Here is a 22,955-nt window from a genome sequence, read left to right as displayed (position 1 = left end):
CTTCAAAAAACATTCTTTCTTAGTTGCATTCTACTATACCGTATGTTGAAAAGGTCTATGATGTAACTCTTCAAAACGATGTTAGTTTCGGAGGCAGGCTTTTGTACTTCCCTTTCTCACTTCGCGAATCCATTACAGCAGTTGCTCTGAATCATGTCCATAAATGTGTACGAGCCTTCTTAAAGTCCTCCAGGTTTTATTTCCCCAGCTCTGACATTAAAATTTTCTACTCTGCTAGATAGCTTTTTGTGATCCTAATTTAGAGGATCCCATTTTTTCAAACTGACATCTTGCAATGTGATTGTCTTGATTCTGAAGAAATAAAGAAAAATAATGTGTCAGGCATGTGCGTGGCCTGATACATTTTTCGTTTTCATCCTTTTTATTATTATACACGCATAAGTAGTTAAGATTTTAATGCAATAGAATAAGTTAGTTTTAAGGATACAAATACACTGAAGGCACTTAATACTTTCGAGCACTGGTAACCTCGGAAAGCTACTCGATGGATTATAGAGAAGGAAAGCATCTGGAGCAATAAGTCGTGTTGTATTTTATCTATTTTGAATATTGTTGGCTAACAGTGACACAAGGCTCTTTCTTGAGTGTTTAGTGCCTTTACTATGTGTTCAAAGGTACCGTGTAATGTTTTCATGTTTACACAAGTTTATGTATAATAAAACGAAAAAAGTTTTTACGTACTTCGCGTCGTACTTTTTATTTAAGCTTTCTAATATTTCACTCGCTGGCTGTTGCGAGCATTGTTGAAGGAAATACCGTAAGGTAAATGTAGATATAGTCGAGTCGAAATTACGTATATATTAACTTTTTTTACGTTTTCATGTATGTTCCCACGTGGACAGCTTCTTACGTTTTTACTGCGAAACTTAAAGCGCTTCATGATTCTTCACTCACGGGACCATGGATTATAGTAGCCAGGTGAAAAAAATCAATACACATGTAATTCAGACTCGGTTACATCTTCTTTATACTATTTCCCTCAAAGATATTCACAGCAGCTAGCGAGTGAAATATCAGGAAGCTTAATTTAAAAAAATATAGAACCAAGGTATGTAAAATCTTCTATTTTGTATATTACCATGTAATGTGTTTGAAACTATCCTATAAGTATTAAACTTAAACTTTGGAATGCGTGTCAATATTTATTAAATGTAGAAATTTTTAGTAGGAACTCCCCATCTTCGTCAGTCGCTTTTTTTTACATCAAACAATTACTGATCTGCGATCACAGTGTTTTAATCACATTTCATGGCTTCACTCACAGTTGGAAAAATAATTAAAGATTTAAGTGGTTAAAATTAAAAATTAGGGCTAGGAAAAAATAACTGGTTAACAAAAAAATCAATGCCTAAACAGAGTAATAGTTTAATTAACTTCAGAATTAATTGATAAAAATTAAAAAGTGGTTGTTTTTCATAACTATGCATTAATAATTGCCTTGAATTATTTATTTAATTATCATGTAATAACATAGATAGATTCAATAATAATTTCCTGTACATATAAACCGTTGCACTAAAACATGATAAAAGAAATAAAGAAAAAGGTAAGTCATTAATGCAAATACAAGAACAAATAAGTACGCATAAAGATATCAAACACAATAATCACATATATTATAAAGAGTGACATCTGGTAAATTGTTTTTTGATAATAGCAGTCTCCAATAAATATATCCTTAAGATGAGAATAATTATTGTCCGTAGACAAACATTTATAGATAGGTACATCAATTGAACTAGATACACACTTGAAAAAATTGTGGGGCACGGTGGCTCACTGGTAGAGCACTTAACTCTGATGCGTGGGGTCTCCGGTTCGATCTCCGGCCAAGTAAGTTTGTGGTGGACAACATCGTGTCCGTAGGTTTTCTCGGGTTACTCCCGTTCCTCCTACTTTCTCATTCCACCAATTCTTCCATCATTCACTTGCTTAATTATGGTTTTCCGTAGCTGAATTCACTGCTTCCTTTCCGTCCACTGACATTGCCCGTTCAAGAAGAATATGACATAACATCTAATCATATAAATTAACGTATGCGTAGAATTTTAATTGGTAATTTTTAGAACTTCTTCGTGTTAAAAAAAAACCTACTACCAGTAGATATAAATCACACGGCAGTTAATACTAAGAGTTCTGCCTGTTTTCGTTAGTTACTGCACGTTTTTTTCAACTGGTCCTCTGATTGGGTTTATTAACAGTAACAACTTGTCTTAGTTTAAAAAGATATAAAACCGGGAAAATAATATAAATAAACCTGGAAGTTAAATCCAAACATTTTAGTAGAAGTTCTGCTAAGGTGAAAGAAAAAAGAAAGGGGGGGATTCCTATAATACTCAACTTTCCCTTCCTTTATTCTGGGAGTGCCCAGTATGAGGATTCATTTCAGGTGGAGATACGAAAAGCGTTATAAAGAGTAAACTCTTAAATAAAGACGAGTGAAAACATGTATCGGTGTTTTCGAAAATTCTGCTCCTAAGGGATAAAAGGAGGGCATGCTTAAAATATTCAAAGTTCCCATTATTTATTAAAAATGTAAGAATTCATTTGAATTAAAGATGTGAATTTCGGAATATAAAATCGTAATTAAAAATAAAAGAATACCTCTTCCAGCGTTTTCGAAAATTTTACCCTTAATGGGAGACAGGGGTTGATTTTTTTATATTATAATTTCTCATTATTTATACAGAAAACACCCAGTACAACGATTTACTTCAGTCGGAAGATATAACTAAAAATATAAGAACACGTGTTTTAGCATTTTGCGAAAATCCCACTAAGGGGAAAAAGATTTAATTTCTATAATAGAATTTCCGATTTTCCATTGAGAAAATTTCCAATTTAAGGTATTGCTTAGGATGGAGGTGTAAAATGTAGTGTTTAAACTCTTAAAAAAAAGGGGGGGATATCTGTTTCAGCACTTTGGAGAATGCTGAGCATTCTGTTTCAGCATTTGTATCTGTACGGCTTCTATAAATTTGAAATTTCTCATGTGAAGATTCTATCAAGTTGGGGATGTGAAGCTCGGTATATAAATTCTTAATGCTTAATGTAGTATTGGCTTAAGTTGGAGGTGTAAGATTCGTTTTAATTAAAATTAAGGAAACATGGATTTCAGCGCTTTTGAAACTCTGCTCCTGAAAGCGGTACTCCGATCATATTAATATATCTACAAACATGAGATTTAGATAGAAAACTCCTCTTGTTACGAAAGGAATAAACAAGAAAGAATATTTTTTATACGTATGCTAAGGGAGGAAAAGGGGTTAAACTTTTTCTAGAATGAATATCACATGAATCCCTGAAGCTAAGGAAATGAAACTAGGCGCAGGAACTCCTCGTTGAAAGTAAGCGGACACATGTCCATCACTTTTGAAAATTTCCGTTTTAAGGGGAAAAAGTGTATTTTGTATTTTTTTTATTTTTTCGCCACATTGAAACCTACCTTTGTTGCTTGTGATCTCATCAAGGAAGACGGCTTACCCGTTTAAAATGAATTGTGGATAGTTAGTACCTACCTCAAGCTTTGTTTTTTTTATCGTGTTGCTTGATTAAAGGGCATATCGTAAGGAGAATAGGGGATTGCAAAATTTCTTACGAGTATTTATAATTACAATTTTTATTGAAATGCGTATCCTAAGGAAAAGGCAACGGGAGTCAAATATATAAATCTGTTCATTCTCCTCATGCGAAGACCGGACATTTCAACTAATTTATTAAAAATTCTATTATATTATTAGATTAACATAATGGAAATCGCATTTGTACACCAAAACAAACTGTACTACTTAAAATTTAATCGTTAAAATATTTAATATCAATATGTGTAGGTCTAATAAACAGGAAGCGTTAGTTTCAGATGCTCCGCCCCATATAAAAGTCTTATATGTTTACTAGTATATTACTATACAATGGATTAAAGTGCATATATATATATATATATATATATATATTTAAGAGAAATTCAGGGGGGGCAATTGCCCTCTAACCTCACCAAATGACATTCCTGATACCAAACTGTACATGGTCTTTGTAAAGAGCCCAAATGTTGATTTGGTTCCCTATTGGAATTTCATTTCATTTTATCGAGTAGTTAGTTGAGTGCAGTCAGGAGCGCTTAACCAAGAATTAAGGGGGTAGATTGCCCAATGGCGTTCCGCTAGGAGTAATAGACGGAATTTAGAATTAATAGAAAAACAGATGATAATAAAAATGTTGATAACTGGGCAGTCAATACTACGTTACGTAATATATTTCAAATTTAATCTTCAATTACTGCAGAAAATGTCTGTTCGTTGGTAATTAGTGTTCCTCTTAGAAATGATATAAATAAGCAAGAAGGAAGTCCAAATATTCACTACTGAAATCGAAATAGCCATTTTAGGTGTATACCCGGGTATTTATCCAGGGTAGAGATGCAAAAAAGCCGGCTTTTTTGAATCGATGGTTCTTTTCACATAAAAAGCCGGCTTTTTTGGGAAAAAAACGAGAATTTTGGAAATTTTGGGTTTTTTCAACTTCATGATTTTTCTATCTAAATAGCTTTCTTATAGTATATTCTATAATTAGATAAAAATTCCATGACCTGAATGTGATATTTCGCTCTGAAATTCACCATCAAGATGGATGGAGCACATGTTTTACGAATTAAAGCTAACATGAAGAATGTAGTATTTGAGGGTAATTTTAGAGGCTATTTAACTTTATTTTAACTTTTGAGTTATCGACATCTTTTTTCTTCTCTAGTTTGTCATCCGTGTTTCATTTCTAAGAGCTTTTAGTAATCTAGCTTCTAGCGCAAAAGTTAAACTTGCCCGTTTTTCTATTTATCCGTCAAAGCGTACGTTTTTCAATATATCCGTCAAACCGTACTTTCACATTTCTGTTATACTGTAGCTGTGAAGTGATTTAGCAATAATTTTCTGGACACAACCTTGAATACCAATTTATACAAATAATCAGTAGCGGATTTACAAAAGTACTTTAGGAGGGTTTTTTCTGATTGTTTCGTTTCCTAAAAAGTCCTAATTTTATTTGGGAAGTGCTTGAAGTTTACGAGTACAGGCATAACTAATATTTCGTTTCGTAATGTTTAGCAATAATCTTCCGGATACAACTTTAAAAATCATTTTATACTGAGAATCAGTGGCGCATTTAGAAAAGTATTTTGGGAAGGGTTTCTTACTAATGTTTAGTTTTTTTTAAACATTCGTAATTTTTATTTGACGGGAGCTTAAAGTTTATGAGTAAAGGCATAAATAATAGATATTTCGTTTGTTGCAGACATTCCGTAACTTTGGGGAACGGGCTTCAGTCCGAAAGACCGCTCCCCTAACCTTCGCAAAACCGTCACTGCTGGTAATTAGTAATAATAACGATTTAAAAACAATAAAAAAGGAAGCCGCCCAACTCACAGTACACGCACTATTTCTACATTCACAGATGGAATGAAGAAAAGCTTTGTCAGAATGGTCGAATGCTGGTTGAATCCCGGACTTCCCGATAGAAGCGCAAAAGCTAATCACTCAGTCATGTTTGTTGTGCAGTTGTATTTAGCTTAACTTAAATATATTCCGTAGTCTTTTTTTTTTTTTTTTTGGGGGGGGGGGGGGGAGTTCCGTAATGATATGTTGAATCCCTCTTGTTAAAAATTCAGAAAACTTGAGGATTGGGTAAACTGTGATGGTGGTTCTATAAAACTTAACTGTAGAATTTCAAGAATATACAGAACCAAAAGTTCTAGATGTGCAGCCTTTAAGTGTATCATATAAATCTAAGTATTTCTCTTATGTTTTATTTTAATTTTATTTTGTTTCAAAAAGAGGGTATGGAATATTTTGAAGTAAAAATACTACATACTATTTTGCTAGTTATTTGTGTATTCTTTAAAAAGAAGTGTTTACTGTTAGGGTTGGCTGATTTACACCAACTTTTTTTTTTTAATAACTGGTTTAAACCACAAAAATAAAAAGAATGAAAAATGCGAATCGTGTGAACTTCATGGTAACGTTTCCAGATATCAAACCACCTGCAATAGTTTTATTTCCCTTTCACCTTTTAATCAAGGTGTCCCATGTTCAATTCTCGGTCGAACCACAATCCTTTTTTCATGCGTAACCCAAGTAGCGGTTCGGATGTCAGTTTAAGCGAAAGTCTTCTCCTTGATAACCTCGGTATTTCGTAAGGATGTTAAGCCTAAATATACGAAACAAACCAAATTGTATATTTCTACATGCCTAAATGCGTGTTGTTTTATAAAGAAGCCAATATTGCTTAAATATATTGATAGAAATTGGCAAAATTTATCGATTGCCTACGTAGCTTCCAACATTAGCTTGGATTGGACTTTCAATGATATCTACGTACCGGTACTAAATTTGTAATTTAATACCTCAGTTTTAGCGTACTGATTATGGTACGTTGACCTTTAAATTTTACATGCAAAGCAATAACAGGATTTTCCCGTTATTGTCTTACATTTCAAGTAATGACGGGATTTTCCCAATGGCTAGGGCGGGAGATTCCCAACTTAAGAAATTTACTGACCGCACTTCTTTAAGCTTATGGGAGTTCTTCCGGCATAACCCCGCTGTTGCATAATAACATCAAGGCGAAACAAACTTAGGCTATTTCTGTGAATATGTAATATAAATACATAAAGCAAAAAATCTAAGTCAAAAAAGCCTGGTTTAAACATCCCCCAAAAAACGGGTTTTTGGCATATTCAAAAACAACCACGGTTCTTGCCAACTCTGCTTACTTTTGTATATAGGAGGTTAAAAAATTCTTATTATATACATTGGTTAATCCTGTGGAATTCATAATGTAAATATGTTGAAGAAAAATTGTTTGAAATATTTTTTCGAAATTCATAGTTTATTTTCGATGTTTTATATTATTATCAGCATCAACCACTAATTAAATGATTTTTTGTGTTATAGAGAAACGATACAAAGTCTGTTTTATCAATTTAAAGCAGTATTTTGAAAAAAGCCCAAAATTTCCGAAGCAAAAAAGCAAAGCAGAAAAAACCGAGTTTTTTTCCAAAAAAGCCGGTTTTTTCCGAGCCCTTGCATCTCTAATCCAGGGTATTTACCTGTTAAAATAAATACCTAGATATTATACATCACCAGTCGAAACACTCAACTATCAGATTACGACTTAAAAATTTTTACCTCTTTTGTCTGGATTGTGCTGACTGCTCCGTAATATTTGAAATATAAATATTGAAAAAATAGCATTCTATTGTCAGCTCAAGCCATTAACAAAATGAGTAAAAATCTTTAAACATTTGGAATGTTGGATTTGTGTCCTTCTCCCAAACATCGTAAAATTGATATTTGAGTTATTCATTACGTATCCTATAGCAACTACTAGCAGTTACTCGTCAGTATTGTGAAACTTGCTGGTAACATTCTGAAAAATATCAAAACCATATATTTATGGATAATTTATAAACAAATATAATAGCTACCAATATTCTATGCTCTTTACCATAATTTACCGGTATTACAGAGGTTGATTTAATTTATATTGAGCCAAATTTGAATGTACCACTTACCTAGGAAATGCCGTGTTCTCACCATCTGCAGGCTATTACTCAGCATCGGAGTTTCCATTGCAATGGATCTCATTGCAGCTGGACCATTGATATTGCATTCCTCTTTACAGACCAGAGACAGTGCGGACTCGACAATGGGACAGATGCCGCTTGAGGAGTCTGAAAATACACCAGTCCATTGCCCTGGATCTGAACAGTTCACAGGGACGTCAGAGAAGGAAATTGCCGAAATTACAGTGTCCTATTTCATATGGCAATAGAATTCCTGTGATGTTTTTGTAGTAGGGCTGGATGCCTGTCTTTGTGAAGTTCAACCTGGTTCACCTCTTGTCCGTACAATGCTGTGACTTCATGCTCGTACATTTCAGTCAGGACATGAGTTTTGATTTTGACGTTTCGCTTCACCTTTTGGAGACGCAGTTTGCCCCTGTACGAAAAACCGGCCACAGTCATGAACCTATTTTATTGAAACTTTCTTCACACTGGTAGAAGAATGTGCTTCGGGTTTTGGCGTCAACAGGTTTGTATGTAATGGCACGAACTTTACCACAGTCTGAGGTAAATCCAAGCCTCATCAAGAGTAACAACAGACTTCCATCGATCTCTCGCGAGTTTTCGTTCTTATAGCGTCCTCCAGTTCCTTTTTCACTCACCCACGCGACATGGTTTCAGGGCGTGCACACTGCTCTTACGAAAGACCGTGAGGCATAAGTCCCTGTGAATGGCACGGTTGATTTTCGCCTATCATGTGATCGCCATCGCACGCTTTGTGTGTGGATTTTCGGAGGTCTCCATATGCAGAACCTAGCGGAAGGGTCCTCTTCACGGAGGTCGGCTCCTAGATGCTCACGTCGGTGTGATGGGCTCAGAGCTCTATACCGCATATTTACGTATATAATACGATTCACAGGGGCACGACCTAGACGAAGATTACGCACTTGACACATTTCTACAATGCGCGATGCTGTAAACTTAGCTTCATAAAGGGCCACAGTGACCCCTCCAAGAATGTGTTCAGTTTCGGCGGCATCAGACTACGTTCGACCACACTGCTGTACTGCGTAACTAAGGAGATACTGTTGCTTGTGTCATGGCAACGGCGATGGGTTACGCATGCACAGTGCAATTACACATTGACTTCGGCTCAATATAAATGAATCAACCTCTATATACGAAAGAGTGGGGAAAAAATGGACGACTAGACCAAGATTCGAACCCCTGTCGCCTATAGAAGGCTTGACCTGATATAAAATCTGTTATTTCCTACATTTATCATATATAAGGCTGTATTTACGCATGGGGCAACAAATGCCCGGAGCGGCAAGTTTAGAAGGGAAACAAACTGCTTAATATTCCAGTTTTAGAGGTTTATTATGCACATGTAAATTGATATGGCACGAGATTTTTACATTTATTATACCTTTTTAAAAATATTTTTTTACTGTTTCCACTTTACTCTGATTATTCACGTCATTGCGCTTAATTTTCTATACCGGCAGGTATTGATATTGAGAGTGAGATATTGTATAATAGACCAGTGCTGTAAAATATTAAATATAACCCTTCTTCCCGGTATAGTTATGTCTATCGGTAACATTCTGACAAAATTGAATACTTAAAATATTAGATCAGTATTATAATTTGCAAAATATAGAAGGTTCACCAATGATTGGAACATTTTCAAACAACAATTGTACTAAATAGTATGAAATAACAGTTATACTTTACTTGAAACTTTCAGATCTAAGATTCCATGAGCCATGGACTTCTTGATATCATAAAGCACACCATATGTTGAACCAGAGCCAGATTAACACATTTTTTGCGCTTAAACTGTAGCTACTTTGAAATACTCCCCCTCCACAAAATACCGAATTTGAAAGTACTGATTTTGCTTTTTTTCCATTCTCTCTTAATACAAAGAAAATTTTATATTGTGGTCAAGCTTTGAACTTCGTTGCAAGTTAGATCGACCAAATTGTTAATAATGGATCCAGCCCTTAATTGGATCTATACAAAGCCTTATTGATAAATATATGTTGATCGGCAGAGTCAGAAGTGAGAGAGCCAAGTATGCCGGACCAGCTCCTGCTTATCCGGCCTAGATACTAGCCAGGGCTTGTGTTGAACTCACTTGAACCCTCTATAGCTTTCCCAGAACGATAGGGTGCATTACGCCTTCAGTAATGGAACTGCAAGAAATAACACTGAACTATGTAGGCGATTGGTACTGATATGCTGTATTGAAGAAACCAGAACTTGGGTTAGCTACGTAAAGTACTAATATAATTTATAATATTATGACTGTCATTCTTCTTCCAGTTTGTTTATGAAGTTAGTGTGTTCGGCAAAACTAATTAATTTAAATTTATTTAACATCTTGGTCTCTTTGGGAAAAACGGTGAGAATTGTGAATCTTATATTGTCCAATGCGTTAAAATAAATATTTTGTCCCATTCCAGATTTATGTTAATTGTAATAATGTGTCAGTTTAGTAAGTACCATGTAAGTAACTATATATTCTTTTTGATATCTACTACAGTAAAACGCTGAAGAGTTAGCGTAAATTGGTCGTTGTGTATAGTAACCCTTATGTGAGCGATTTCGGTTGCTTTCAATATAAAGTCAAGTAAATAATTAATTTATTTCTCCCTTCCTTTTCTCAGGAGCATACTGGTCGTGTATTCAGGCTACAGTTTGACGAGTTCCAAATAGTGAGCAGTTCACACGATGACACAATCCTTATCTGGGATTTCCTGAATTGCACTCCACCGGAAGGAACGCCGCAGCAGCAACAGAATCACTCACCATCACGCACGTACACTTACATCTCAAAGTAATTACAGTGATGGTTCTTCCAATCATCACAACCAGGGTTCATTCTCATGTTAGGGAACAAGAAATTATTTGACATACCGTGACAAGTCTCAGATTATGTTTCATTATCTTGACTTATTTACCTTTTAAAATTATTTTTCCAGTTTGATTGTAGAAGATTTTTTTTTTAGGAACCCTGGTTGTTCTGGTCTTTAGTTAGCTTAGTGACATTTGCTTGATGACACTAAATGTGTGTGTGTGTGGGTAGGTGTGTGTGTGTTTATGCATGTATACGTATGTATGTAAAGGATGCTATGCATAAGTAATATGATTTACCAGTTCAGTTAAACTGTTTAATTTATGTTGCTTTTGTGTGCTTTTTTTAATGTATGTATGTCTGTGTTTGTGTGATCACATTTGGTTGTTAAGTGGCAAATTCAAAATTTTATTTATTTTTAGTGAGGCTCTTAACTGCATTTTCATTTTTAATGTTACTTTTGCAAAGAATAACTAAATTGCATGCATTATTTTTGTTTTTTTTGATGAAGGGCTTCCATTACACATTAGAAATGATAACCGTAACCGTAAAGGAATACCATGCAGAGTTGAAACATGTTTCAGTGAATGTAATTCTCCCCATTTCTTTATAATGAGATGGATAATAGTTTATCAATCTGAATTCAGTTTTTTAGTATATATTATTGTACGTACGAGAGGCCTGAGCTTGATACTCAATGAGATGGAAAATCGTCATTCGGGTCTCATGTTACACTGTAAATCGAGGTTTCATAAAATCCTCATGTTGAAAAGAACGTAAATGCAAATAGACAAGAGAATTTCGTATGATTAATCCCCAGTAGGTTTTTTGGAAGAAAGAACTGAAATTACATTCTTATTTAGAACTTTCTGTCGGGAGTGGATCCTATACAAGTTATTTTCGGTTTCGGGTTAGTTTTCTGTAAATATTTTGAAATTAAGATAAACTTCGGTCTTTTGAGATGCGAAAAATGCGTCACGCAATTTCATTTACCATAATTTTTTCTGGCCTTTTTTTCTTTCGTAGAAAAGTAGTCCTCATTAGGTATGTGGCCTCGAGGCCTAAAGGGCGAGATCTACTATTCGAGTAGAATCAGTCATTACGTTGTATATTTTCGAGGCCTATTTCCCAAAGAGGTTTCAGTCTGAGAATATGCGTACTGAAATGGAGTATGGGTGTAATGACCCCAAGTGAATGTCGCGCCTGAGCTGCTACATGTCTCATATTTCTGTGAATTTTTCATAAACATAGAAGTTCTGCGTTTGTTCTAGTGCTAGATAGCAAAAAATGTCGATAACATTCTGCGTGGATGCTGGATTAAGCAAAATTTACGTTTTTTTAAGAGTTTCGTCATACATAAATTGGAAGACAAAGCTTTTTCTACATGATGTATCGCATATTTTAGTTAAAGTTTATAGTATTTTAACTTGGCAAAATTTAAAATAGTGAATGCATTACCACATGTTGGAAGGTGATGTTAAACTAGTTGCTATGACGAGTTCAAATTTATGATTCTGAATATTAAAAAAGAAATCCATGTTTGGACTTGAGAATGGAATGAAGTTTGAATATCCGAGTAAATCAGTATAAATATCTATGTGAAATGCAGCAATGTTAATACGAATGGTGTCTGTAGTTGAACTTGGATGCACCAGGAGGAAGACAAAATTATGAAACCATGACAGAGCAAATGTATCCTAAATTCAGTGATTTTGCGTGTTGTATTCGAATTAATATATTGATGTATGTTATACTGCTATTCAATTTGCACGTTTGTGTGATTACAAATTTGTTCTGGTCTAGTAAAGAAGAATCAGCATTGAAGTCACATCTTCGAAATAAGACAATGAATGATTTGATGATGAATATGTTGGATGTGCTGCAGAATCTAAACTAGTTGATTCTGGCAGATATATATATATATATATATATATATATATATATATATATATATATATATATATATATATATATATATATATATATATATATATATATATATATACACAGGAGGTGGACAAAAAAAAATCTAAAAACACTTTATACAGGACACGTAAGTTTGGCCCTCCACTGTACAACAACTGTTGCGGTTGCCGATTGTTTTTTGTTTTCAATGTGTCATGTGGACCTTCCTCTTCCGTCAGCCAGCAGTAACCAGTACATCTGTGAGTGTCGTGGTGTGAAAGTGGTGCGGTAAAATGGGCGACCTGACAGACTTCCAAAGAGGCATGATCGTTGGTGCCCATCTGGTTGGAGCTTCAGTGGCAACAGTGGCGATCATTGTGGGGGTATCGAAAGGCACTGTGTTCAATGTCACGAGGGCATACACAATTCATGGACAAACGACGTCTGTGAAGCACAACAGTGGTCGAAAGACGATCCTGTCAGATAGTGATCGGAGGGCATTAAAACGGATTGTAGCAGCTAAAAAGAAGACCACTGTAATGAAAATTACGTCTGAACTCAATTCCGGCCTATAGAACTCGGCTTTATCGAAAACAGTGCGACAGGAACTTCATAAAATGAAAATTCATGGCAGGGCCGCTATCGCCAAACCCCTGGTCACAGCAGTAAATGCGAAGAGGCGTATCCAGTGGTGCAAGGACCACAAGGCGTGGACTCATGAGCAGTGGAAACACATAATGTGCTCCGATGAATCGACCTTCACCTTGTTTCCAACAACCGGTCGTGTTTACGTATGGAGAACACCGTCACAAACCTATGATACAGACTGTCTACTCCCAACTGTAAAGCATGGGAGTGGTTCTGTTACAGTAGGGGCAATGATACCGTGGTTTTCTGCAAGTCCGATCATAGCCCTGCATGGAATGATGAATGCTAAGGCGTATGAGGCCATTTCGGAGGACCAGGTTCTACCCATAGCCCAAATATTGTTCCGCGATTGTGATGGCATCTACCAAGATAATTTGGCACCCTGTCACGCTGCAAAAACGGTGAAATCATGGTTTGAGAAGCATGACCAGGAGCTATCACAGCTCCCCTGGGTTCCACAATCACCAGATTTGAACATCATTGAGCCATTGTGGTCTAAGTTAGAAAGGCGTGTTCGGTCTCATTGCCCTAAACCAGCATCCCTTAAGGAACTGGAGCATGTTTTGGAGGAACAATGGTATAAAATTCCACACACCACGATTTAGGAGCTGTATACGTCCATTCCACGTCGGATCCAAGCTATTTTGGACGCAAAAAGAGGCACCGCACAATACTAGGTATGATTTTCACACTTTTGCAAACGTTTTAGATTTTTTTGTCCAACCTCTGTATATATATATATATATATATATATATATATATATATATATATATATATATAATTATGCCGTATATGAAACCATTGAGTAACTACGGTAATTTGTGGTTTTATATCTGAAGGTACATAATTGCTAGACATGTGGCTATTTCGTAATAATCTGAAACCTACTAACACTGAAGGTGTTCTCCGTAGGTATCTTCAGCTTAGAAAGTACAATACCTTAAAATCGTTAGAGTAGGAATGGAATACTTAATGTGTAAAGAGACTTCTTTAAAAAAATACAATATTAATAAGTTTCTTTAATGGTAGAATTGATATATTTATTACACTTGATATGCCGTATCATATCAGTTTCGAAATGTAGTAAACGTTTATAATATGTCATTTTACGGGTGTTCCAAGTTTTCAACTACTTCAGTGAAATAGTCTATGTATGTAATTAGAAATTATCTTAATATATTACTTACTTCTGCCTGCATCTCCAATTCGCTTTTTTAAATTTATTTATTTGTGATGATAGACAGACACCGTGTGCGTATGTTCTCTCAGGGTTGTCCCCTTTCCCCAACTTCCTTCACTCCGCTATTGCATTCATAGTCATCACCACTGTCTTCCTTAGCTTCGGTAAATAATCATGGAAAATAAAAAGTAGAAATTTTATTTAATTTCATTTGTTACTCCTGACTATCAGAATTTTTACCGCGTTGCAGGCAAATTGAGTTTAACGATTAATATGGTCCAATTTTAAAACAGATTAAGTTCAGGATAGGTTGTTGATCGGGAGTTCACGCTTTCATCGTGGATAATTTTATGGAGTAGAAGAATGAAAATAATTTTAAAGTGTAAAACGGAAATCTGTTTCTATTATAATATTTGGTTAACATAATTAACCCTAACCTCTAGAATTTTTTCTTGAACACCCTGTATGTTCGTATTGAACTATTTCATAAAGATTTTTTTTTTCTCATTAATTGACTAACTTATAATGAATAACGAATGGTGCATGTATGCATGCGTAATGTTTGTCAGCATGTGAATTTTCTTTGGACCAGAGTAAGAACTAGATCCAAGATTTAGTCAGTATTCACGGGAACAACCAAATTTATTTACTTACCTCCTTTGAAGGCTAAATAACCCGACAGTTTCATTACTGTCGTAAATTATCTTTGTGGTGGGATGCGGGATTGCTTTTGCACTCTGCACTGAGATTGCTTCTCAAATATAATTTCTGTTTCACGGTGTTTTCTCAATTATATAAAATGTACATTTATCTTTTCTCTATATCTGTTTCTTTCTTTCTGAAGGAATCTTAACTTTGAATGGAAGCCCCATGTTTCTTTTCATTTTAACTGTTTTAAAGCATCATATATTAGTTTGCTTCTATTATACTGTTCGAAGGATACTGTAAAACATAATGGTTACTCATTTATGTTGCATTTTTAAGAACAAAATTCGTGCGTAAAATGCAGGGTGTTCGTAGTTTTTTTTTTTTTTTCTAAATTATTTTTATTTAACTAAAATGTATTTTGATATAATTAAATGGAAGTCCATCACTGAGCTGTTATATATGTAGGTGAATCAGATCATACACAGGATGTATTATATGAGTTTCTAGGTAGTTCTTACCAAAGCAAAGAATGGTGAATTTTTTTTTCCACTCTGCATAATTTTTATAGTGCGTCTATTTTATGCGTTGTTGTGCTTGAGTGAGTTGATTTTGTCAGTAATTCATATTTCTGGTTCGAAGAGTTTATTTTCGATATATCAGAAAAGAGAGATGAATATGAAATATGAATTTAGTAACAGCCTTTTTGAAGACCTAGTTGTAACTGGTCAGTGGCTCTTGCAAATTTAAGACATGTTCAGAAATCAAAATTATTATGATTATGATTATGATTTAAAGATTTGTTCATAAACAATTCTCAGGTTCAAAAGTAATACCTGAGATGTTTGATATTTAAATACTTGTGGGATGTAGGCTGGGAATCTCGTTTTGTGAGCTACATTAACTTTATACTGTAATATATAACAATAGAAACTTCAGGGAAGAGAACAAACTATCAAAGCAGAACACGCAAGTAGTTATAAATTTACCTTGCATGCAGCGGACCTCCACAGTTTCGGGTGGTCGCTGTAGTTTGATTTTGTTCATAATTTTTCCTTCCAATTGCATCAGTATTATGAGTTGGGACACACAAAAGCATGAGTTTTCAAAATTTTCTGTAACCAAAGTTTTAGCTCCAAATCATCAGAAACAAATATGAATGAATAAGATTGGATATAGTCCGAAGAAAATCCGAGCTATTACGTTAAGAAAATATCACAGAAAGCTTCTCGAAAATTTCGTAAGTTTTGTTAAATTTTAACTGTTCAAAATAATGTAAAATTTTGGAGGACATGGAGCATCAGAAAACGGTAACATGTCACTTTGCATGGCTGAACAGAAAAGGGACAAGACCGTTATATGTGAATTGTAAAATATGTCGAATTCATGAGATCTTAAGTTTTAATGTAGTAAAGTGTTGTTAATTGGTTTTATAATTCATACGAATTTTTGATATTCAGTAAAGTGTTATATGATCTAAATACGATATGTATACATATTATATAATATTGTTTATAAAATTCCTGGTATTATAGCCACGATATTTTGAATAACATTTATTTGATTCGAGGCAAGAGAAGTGTGTGTGGGGGGGGGGGAATGAAACCTGCAGATAATGTTGTAGGATGAACCATGTCTTTGTTGTGTGTACGAAAAATGCAAAAACGGTCTTGCTTCACTATATTCTGTAATTAGGTGCTATTAGATAAATATTAAAGTGGTATAATCCTTTCACCTTCCAAAAAATATAGAAAATTCAGTAATTTATAGAAGTGCAGTTTACGATCAGTGATATATTCATTATAGCAAACAAAAGAAAATGCTTCATGCCGCAATAAATTACGAAGCGTAAGTAACGTTTTCAAGGTACTCTTGTTTGCTCTTCAGCTTTCTTGAGTCTGAAAAAGGTCAGTGACTAGCTTTATAGTGATCAACGTTAGTTCATTTACCACAGTACTGTTTGAGGTGAAGTGGTATATTTACTTCGAATTACCATTTTTATCCTTTCACCTTTCCACATGTTTTTATCTTTGTAACCTTCTTCAGACTCAAGAAAGCTAAAGATGAGGATTTCTCCTCGAAAACGTTATCTAGTTTTAATAGTTTATTGCAATAAGTATGAAGCATGATTTTCCAATGATTCGTAATTTGTTACAAATACACCAGTTTTCTCGCCATCAAGAATATACAAAGCAGCCTACCCGAGTGCATTCCAACATGGCATCCATTTGGAACTTCAGAAGTTATTCTGTACTTTAATTTTTCTTTGTCTAAAAATAAACTTGAGGATAATAAACTGTAATCTCACATAAGCCTGAATATTACATTTTTAAAAGATAACGCTGAAAGGAAAATTTTCGCATCGTTCGCATTGACAAAAAGTCCAGAATTAAACTCTTACCAAGAGAGTGTAAATAAAATACGGATATTATTGTTGGAAATCTTTAACTTAACTTAGTAATTTAAATAAGTATAACACAAGGAAAACGAATGTGTAACTGCCATTTTGATTGAGGTTCATCTAGATGAAAGTAGTTTTGACAGTGCATTTTTAAAATCACCGTTGTGAGCTTCTCTTTCGATGTATGTCAAAGGTAGATTGAATTCGCTATAGACTAATTCGTTAACAATAAACTAGACTTGCAAACAATAAGTATTTTTTTTTTAACCAATATATGTTCTGTTTGAAAAGTTCATAGGATTTGTGACGTAAGGTGAAGAAGGATTTTCGGAAATTCGAAGTGTAAGGGAAGGAAAAGTGGGTTGCAGTTACTATAATAATCTGTTCATATCTCTGAATCCTTTAGGGGTAGAGATTGAACTTCTCATTTAAAATAATTACGTCTTATTTCAGAGTTTTCTGATACTTCAACCTAGAAGAGAAAAGAAGAAGGTGCAGTGAATCCCGTATCTCGAAATCCCCGAAGGGTAGATACATGAAATGTGGTGTTTGGACTTACTATTTAAATAATTAAACGCTTGTTTTCAGCGTTTTAGTTGTTTGACTTAGAATGGAAGAAAAAGGGATAGGGATTATTCACTCTGATATCCATACGAGACGTTAGAATTTCCTGCGAGACTTCGAGTTCAGACGAAATCAATGTGAAAGGTGCAGAAGGAAGCACGCCAAACATTGCTCACAGTAACACATGGCAGCATTTGCTAGTACACAGTATCATGACTTCGTAACCTTGCAGTCAATCTTACTTCATTCAATAGTAATAAACTGCTACCACGGGGATATACACCAATTGTAGCACTCAAATCATATACACTTGTTTCTATATCAATATAATTGTAATATATTCTTCATTTGATTCCTATCTTAACGTAACATATTTCATCTAACCGTTCACATTGTCATTTGTAACATTGTCTCGAACTAAATTCTGTCACTTCTTCTAGTTGTACAATCTCGTATTTTCTTCATTTATATACGTTCAACTTCATACCACATCCCCCCGATACTGCTGTCATATTGCATCTGCCTATACCGTCAGAAACCATCATCATATGTTCGTGATCAAGCCTGATGATTTCCATCCAAAACATTGAAGGAATTATATTTACTCACATAGATAGAATATAGTGAAGTAAGACTTATTACTATAATTTAATTTGTAATCCTATATTAATGCCAATATAAGAACAAAACTTATGTTACTTATGGTAAACTGAGGTATTTCGTTTTATAAATCACAAAATTAATTTTTATTGTAGATAACTTCATACAAGGCCATCGCTAATCATGTTGTATGATATTTATCAATTGGCAAAAACAACTTTACAATAATATGTTAAATTTTTTCGATAACTAATAACAATATCATTTTTTTTATTGTTGTTTTTAACAATATATATGTATGTATCTTTACAGTTTTTGAGTGAAGCCATCCATCCAGGTGACTGCAGATTTTGTAAAGAGACATGGTAAGTAACTAAATAATAGCAAAACTTAACATAGTTAATGACAAAAATTGAAAGACATCACTTACGTAAAGTTCCATTGAGAACGGTGTAGGTTTATTACATAACTTCAGACTTTTGTGTTAAAGTATATGCAGTAAATGTAGCTCTACGTAGTGATTATTCCAGGATAAATTATAGCTCCTGTGGGGGCACAGCTTTGCCTTATTTCTCTCACAGTGACTGAGTGCGGAGAAAGTCAATCTTTCATCAAGAATTTTAGTTTCCTGTACGGTTAGCATAAACATCTACCGATTCAAAGAAAAAAGGTGAAATAAGACATCAAGGATAAGATTGAAAGTACGCGTTAAAATGCAGATAAAATAAATAAAAATACTGACATTTTCTTTTAACTTACCTGTATTCGTTAGTTTTACAAACCGAACTGTCTATTAAAGCAGAACGTGAATTCCTGTTACATTATTTGACACATTAAAACCGACACTCAAGCTAGACAGGAAAGCATGGCGTGATGTTTAAGCTTCAGTATCTCTCCACCCTTTTTGAAATTGTGTTCAGCGTTCACCTAAGATTCATCAGTATGTATTACTTACATACTTACTCTGCTAGATTGTTTTATTTATCGAAAGTATTTACACTGCTTACAGGTAATATCTTTTTTTCTTTTCTTCATTCACGAAATTGGTGTCTCAGGATAGATATGTACCCTAAATTTCATCAAGTTCCACAAGTGTCACCCTAACTGACGACGAACAAAATAAATTTTAGAGTTATAGGTAGATTTTGGGGAAATATCTAACGAATTATACCTCAAATATAGAAATAATGAATGAACTCACTATAAGCAAGCTGTTTTTCATCTGGCTAGGTTCTTAAAGAACCATGTATAGCTTCCTTTCCAAAGTATATAACGGTCTTTCGGGCATCCTCTTGCTAGAGCAGCTTCTCTTATAACATTAGATACATTAATCTAATGCACTCAGAACTATTTCTCTACATTATTACACTTCTGCTTCACGGTTACATGCATCTCATTGTCAGATAATCCACAATAACATAAGCACTACACAAAGTACAAATCACCACACTCGAGCACTGAAAGCATTGGTGAGGTTTTCCCAACTGGTTTAATCATCTGGAAGGGACTGGATTGTATCACTGCACGGAATGAAAGTAGAGCACACTAATCACCAATGCAGGCATTATGTGATTAGAACAAATCAGAAGAGAAACCTCTTTTAGAATAGAACTAGCTGAACCTGCGCTCTCTACACAGCGCATCATTCGCATATGAGCATAAATATCCTTCTCATTCCTCACATCTGTACATGTCCCTTTACAGACACAAGTGAAAAAAGTCTTGATTTAAAAAACATCGGCAAGGCGTATCATAAAGGGGACCTCAATATTTCGCACCGTTTGCAAGATTTGAACCTACTTCCGGTTGGAGTTTCTAATTCATGCATGACCAGTGTTTTCTTTCTTCTTGCACGCAGTATGTAATAAGCAAATACATTACATACGCAATTAATTATAATCGCAGTTGTATATGGTGTTCATTGGGCAAGTCACTCCAAAAATAAAGATTCATCTTACTGGTTAAACTGGAGAAATGATTATCGTTCCTTTTTCATTATTATTTGGCATGAATGAACGCGTGAGACACATGCAACCCCTATATACAAAAACGTGGTGTTGGAATGTATAACGCGTAGGATACTGTGCTTTAGGTTTTTTTATTTATTATTTATTTTAATTTCAACGCTTCCATGCGCACCCTAAAAAATGTAATAAAGAAATAACGGCCATGTTTTTAAAATATTCAATTAGAACTGGACAATCTACGCAAAATTTCCAATCGATCAGTGAAAACGTCATCTTTCTAGAGCCTGTAGTCTCCGAGATCTCATTGTCAAAAGGATTGGCCACAAACATATAAATTTCCACAACATATAGTTTAAAAGAACTCTGAAGATGGAAGTACAATTCATGTGCATTGATTTTGGAGAAGGCTTACTAAAATGCAAAGGCTTTGAAGAACAATTTTATATCATAAACTTTATGAAAAAGATCTAGTTAACTGATTTATTTAAAGTACTCGTACTTAAAATGTTTGTGTCTGTTAAACGTGAAATCACACATAACCGTAAATGAAAGATTTGAAAGCCATAGTTATACGTTGGAGATCGGGCGCTTTTAATTGCTATTGTAGCATTTTAATAGATAGGTGCTTTTATTCTTTTTTTTAAATAATATTAACTAGGTACAGTAAACAAATACAGTGTAATTTTCGTAATTCCAATCAGATCAATGTTCCTTAATAATAATAATTAAATTGTAGGTTCAATTTTTGGTAGCATCTTACAAACATTTAGCTTTTACAGTATATTATATTGTTTCATATAACTATTATGATCTTGTATTATACTAAATCATAATTAATCATAATGTCCCTTGTCCGTTTGTGAATTCCTTTCATAGCTTATATATAAGTACACGATTTTTTGGTGACACATGAAATGTATCAGTTTTGTGCGAAAACGTTGTGTACCTAAATGTATACTTTTTCACCATTTGTTAGGCCATAAAACGCTCGCGATTAAACGCAAAATTCTGTCGAATTAGCGAAATTTGCAACAAATCCCGATATTCCACGAAATTTACTCAAAAGTGAATTTTTCAATGCAATGTGATGAAAATTCTTATTTTTGAGAAAACAGAGCACCATGAATTTTTGAAATTTTACATGCGAGCTCCAAACGGTATCTACGGATGAAGTGGATAATGAGGAAAGAATGTTGCGCGGTATGTTAAATGAGCATTCAGAAATCGCAGGAAAGAGTGTCCAACTAATGTACACTCCTGTCCAAAATTATTGTCGCATGTCTATAAATATGTTGTTGTAGGAATATAATTTGATAACGAATTTGCCCCGTATTTCTAACATTTTTAGTATGTGTATAATCGGCAAAAACATGTATGTGACACATTTCATGTCAAAAGAGCAGTAAATAAGAACAATAAAACGAAAATAAAACTTTCTTCTCCATTTAGCAACATTTTGTTTCACCCATACTAATTTTCGTATTTATAATTCTTTCCCTATGAAATTTACCACAAATATTCATTTCCCGATTATACACATAGTATCAGTATTAAAAGTATCCTACAAAAGCATTATCAAATTATGTCTTACAAGAAGACAATTATAGATATGTGACAATCATTTTGGACATGAGTGTACATATCATTTTTGAATGTTGATGTAGAGAGGGCTCTCTCTTCTTACAATGACATGCTTACCTATAAAAGAACAAATTTAACACCAGAAAACATTGAAACAATGCTTAAGTGTTATTTGCATAAGTAAACTGTGAACACTAAAGTTATTTTTTTTCTATTAATGTTCTCTCTGTGTGTATTTTTTCTTTAAATTATACTTTTATTCAGTGAGGATGCTTAGTGTTATTTTTTAAAAACTCAAATATTGTTTGCTATAGTCTTGTATGATCTCATATCATGGTGATTGATGAGTGGAAATTAAGGTGAAATAAAAGGTAACTAATTATAATTGCCAAGGAAAATAAGTGTTCTTACATTGAATTTTTATTCACGATTTTATTCCGCTTTACGCGTATTTTTATAACGAAATTGCGAATTTTTATTTACCACAAAATCGTGTCTCTACTTATATAGTTTTGAGCACGATAATTAGCTGTACCATTTCACGGAAAATAAAGTAGTCAGAAGCTTGTAACTTGCGAACGAAGACCAGTAGTGACCCTGAAGTTGGTGTAAAGCAAAATTGATACTTTGCTTTATATATATGAAGAAAATGTAACGTACCTGTTTTTATACAGCGTGGGACCACCGTTAACGTACAAAGCAGCTCTGACTCGTTGTGGAATGAAATCATATAAATCTACGAATTGTTTCCAGAGGAAGAGTAACCGTTGTGTTTTACGCAAAGGAAGTGCTCTATGCGTAGTTTCTTTGGGGGAGACCAATACATAAACTCAGTTTGTTGTTGGAAATAAGTCTAAGAGGACTTATCAGACCGTATTACGCGTTTTCAGTCGGCTGTCCACTCCGCCTGTTCTCCATACCATTTTCGTTGTGCTCTAGCGATAAGCGGTGTAGTAATTGGAACCTGATCACAAAAGTGCAGCTTATGTAGCTCGCGTCGGATTGCGATTTTCACAGTAGACTATTT

General features: G+C 34.3%; 1 protein-coding gene across 5 annotated transcripts in view; it reads left to right on the top strand.

Moving 5' to 3' along the window:
• slmb (beta-transducin repeat containing E3 ubiquitin protein ligase slmb) overlaps positions 1-22,955 on the top strand; it is a 166,229-nt gene that overhangs the window by 131,862 nt on the left and 11,412 nt on the right. For 4 of the 5 annotated variants that reach the window (XM_081762958.1, XM_081762962.1, XM_081762961.1 and 1 more), the window contains exons 10-11: positions 10,249-10,418; positions 18,693-18,745. In XM_081762958.1, coding sequence (XP_081619084.1) covers positions 10,249-10,418; positions 18,693-18,699 — 177 coding nt within the window. In that variant the 3' untranslated portion in view covers positions 18,700-18,745. The remainder of the gene's footprint in view (positions 1-10,248; positions 10,419-18,692; positions 18,746-22,955) is intronic. The other variant, XM_081762959.1, reaches the window with a different exon arrangement.

Source organism: Thermobia domestica, chromosome 1, assembly GCF_964235325.1.
Source record: "Thermobia domestica chromosome 1, izTheDome1.hap1.1, whole genome shotgun sequence".
Lineage (NCBI taxonomy): Eukaryota > Metazoa > Arthropoda > Insecta > Zygentoma > Lepismatidae > Thermobia > Thermobia domestica.
Note: the sequence above shows the minus strand (reverse complement) of the source record. Positions and strands in the feature narration are given on the sequence as shown.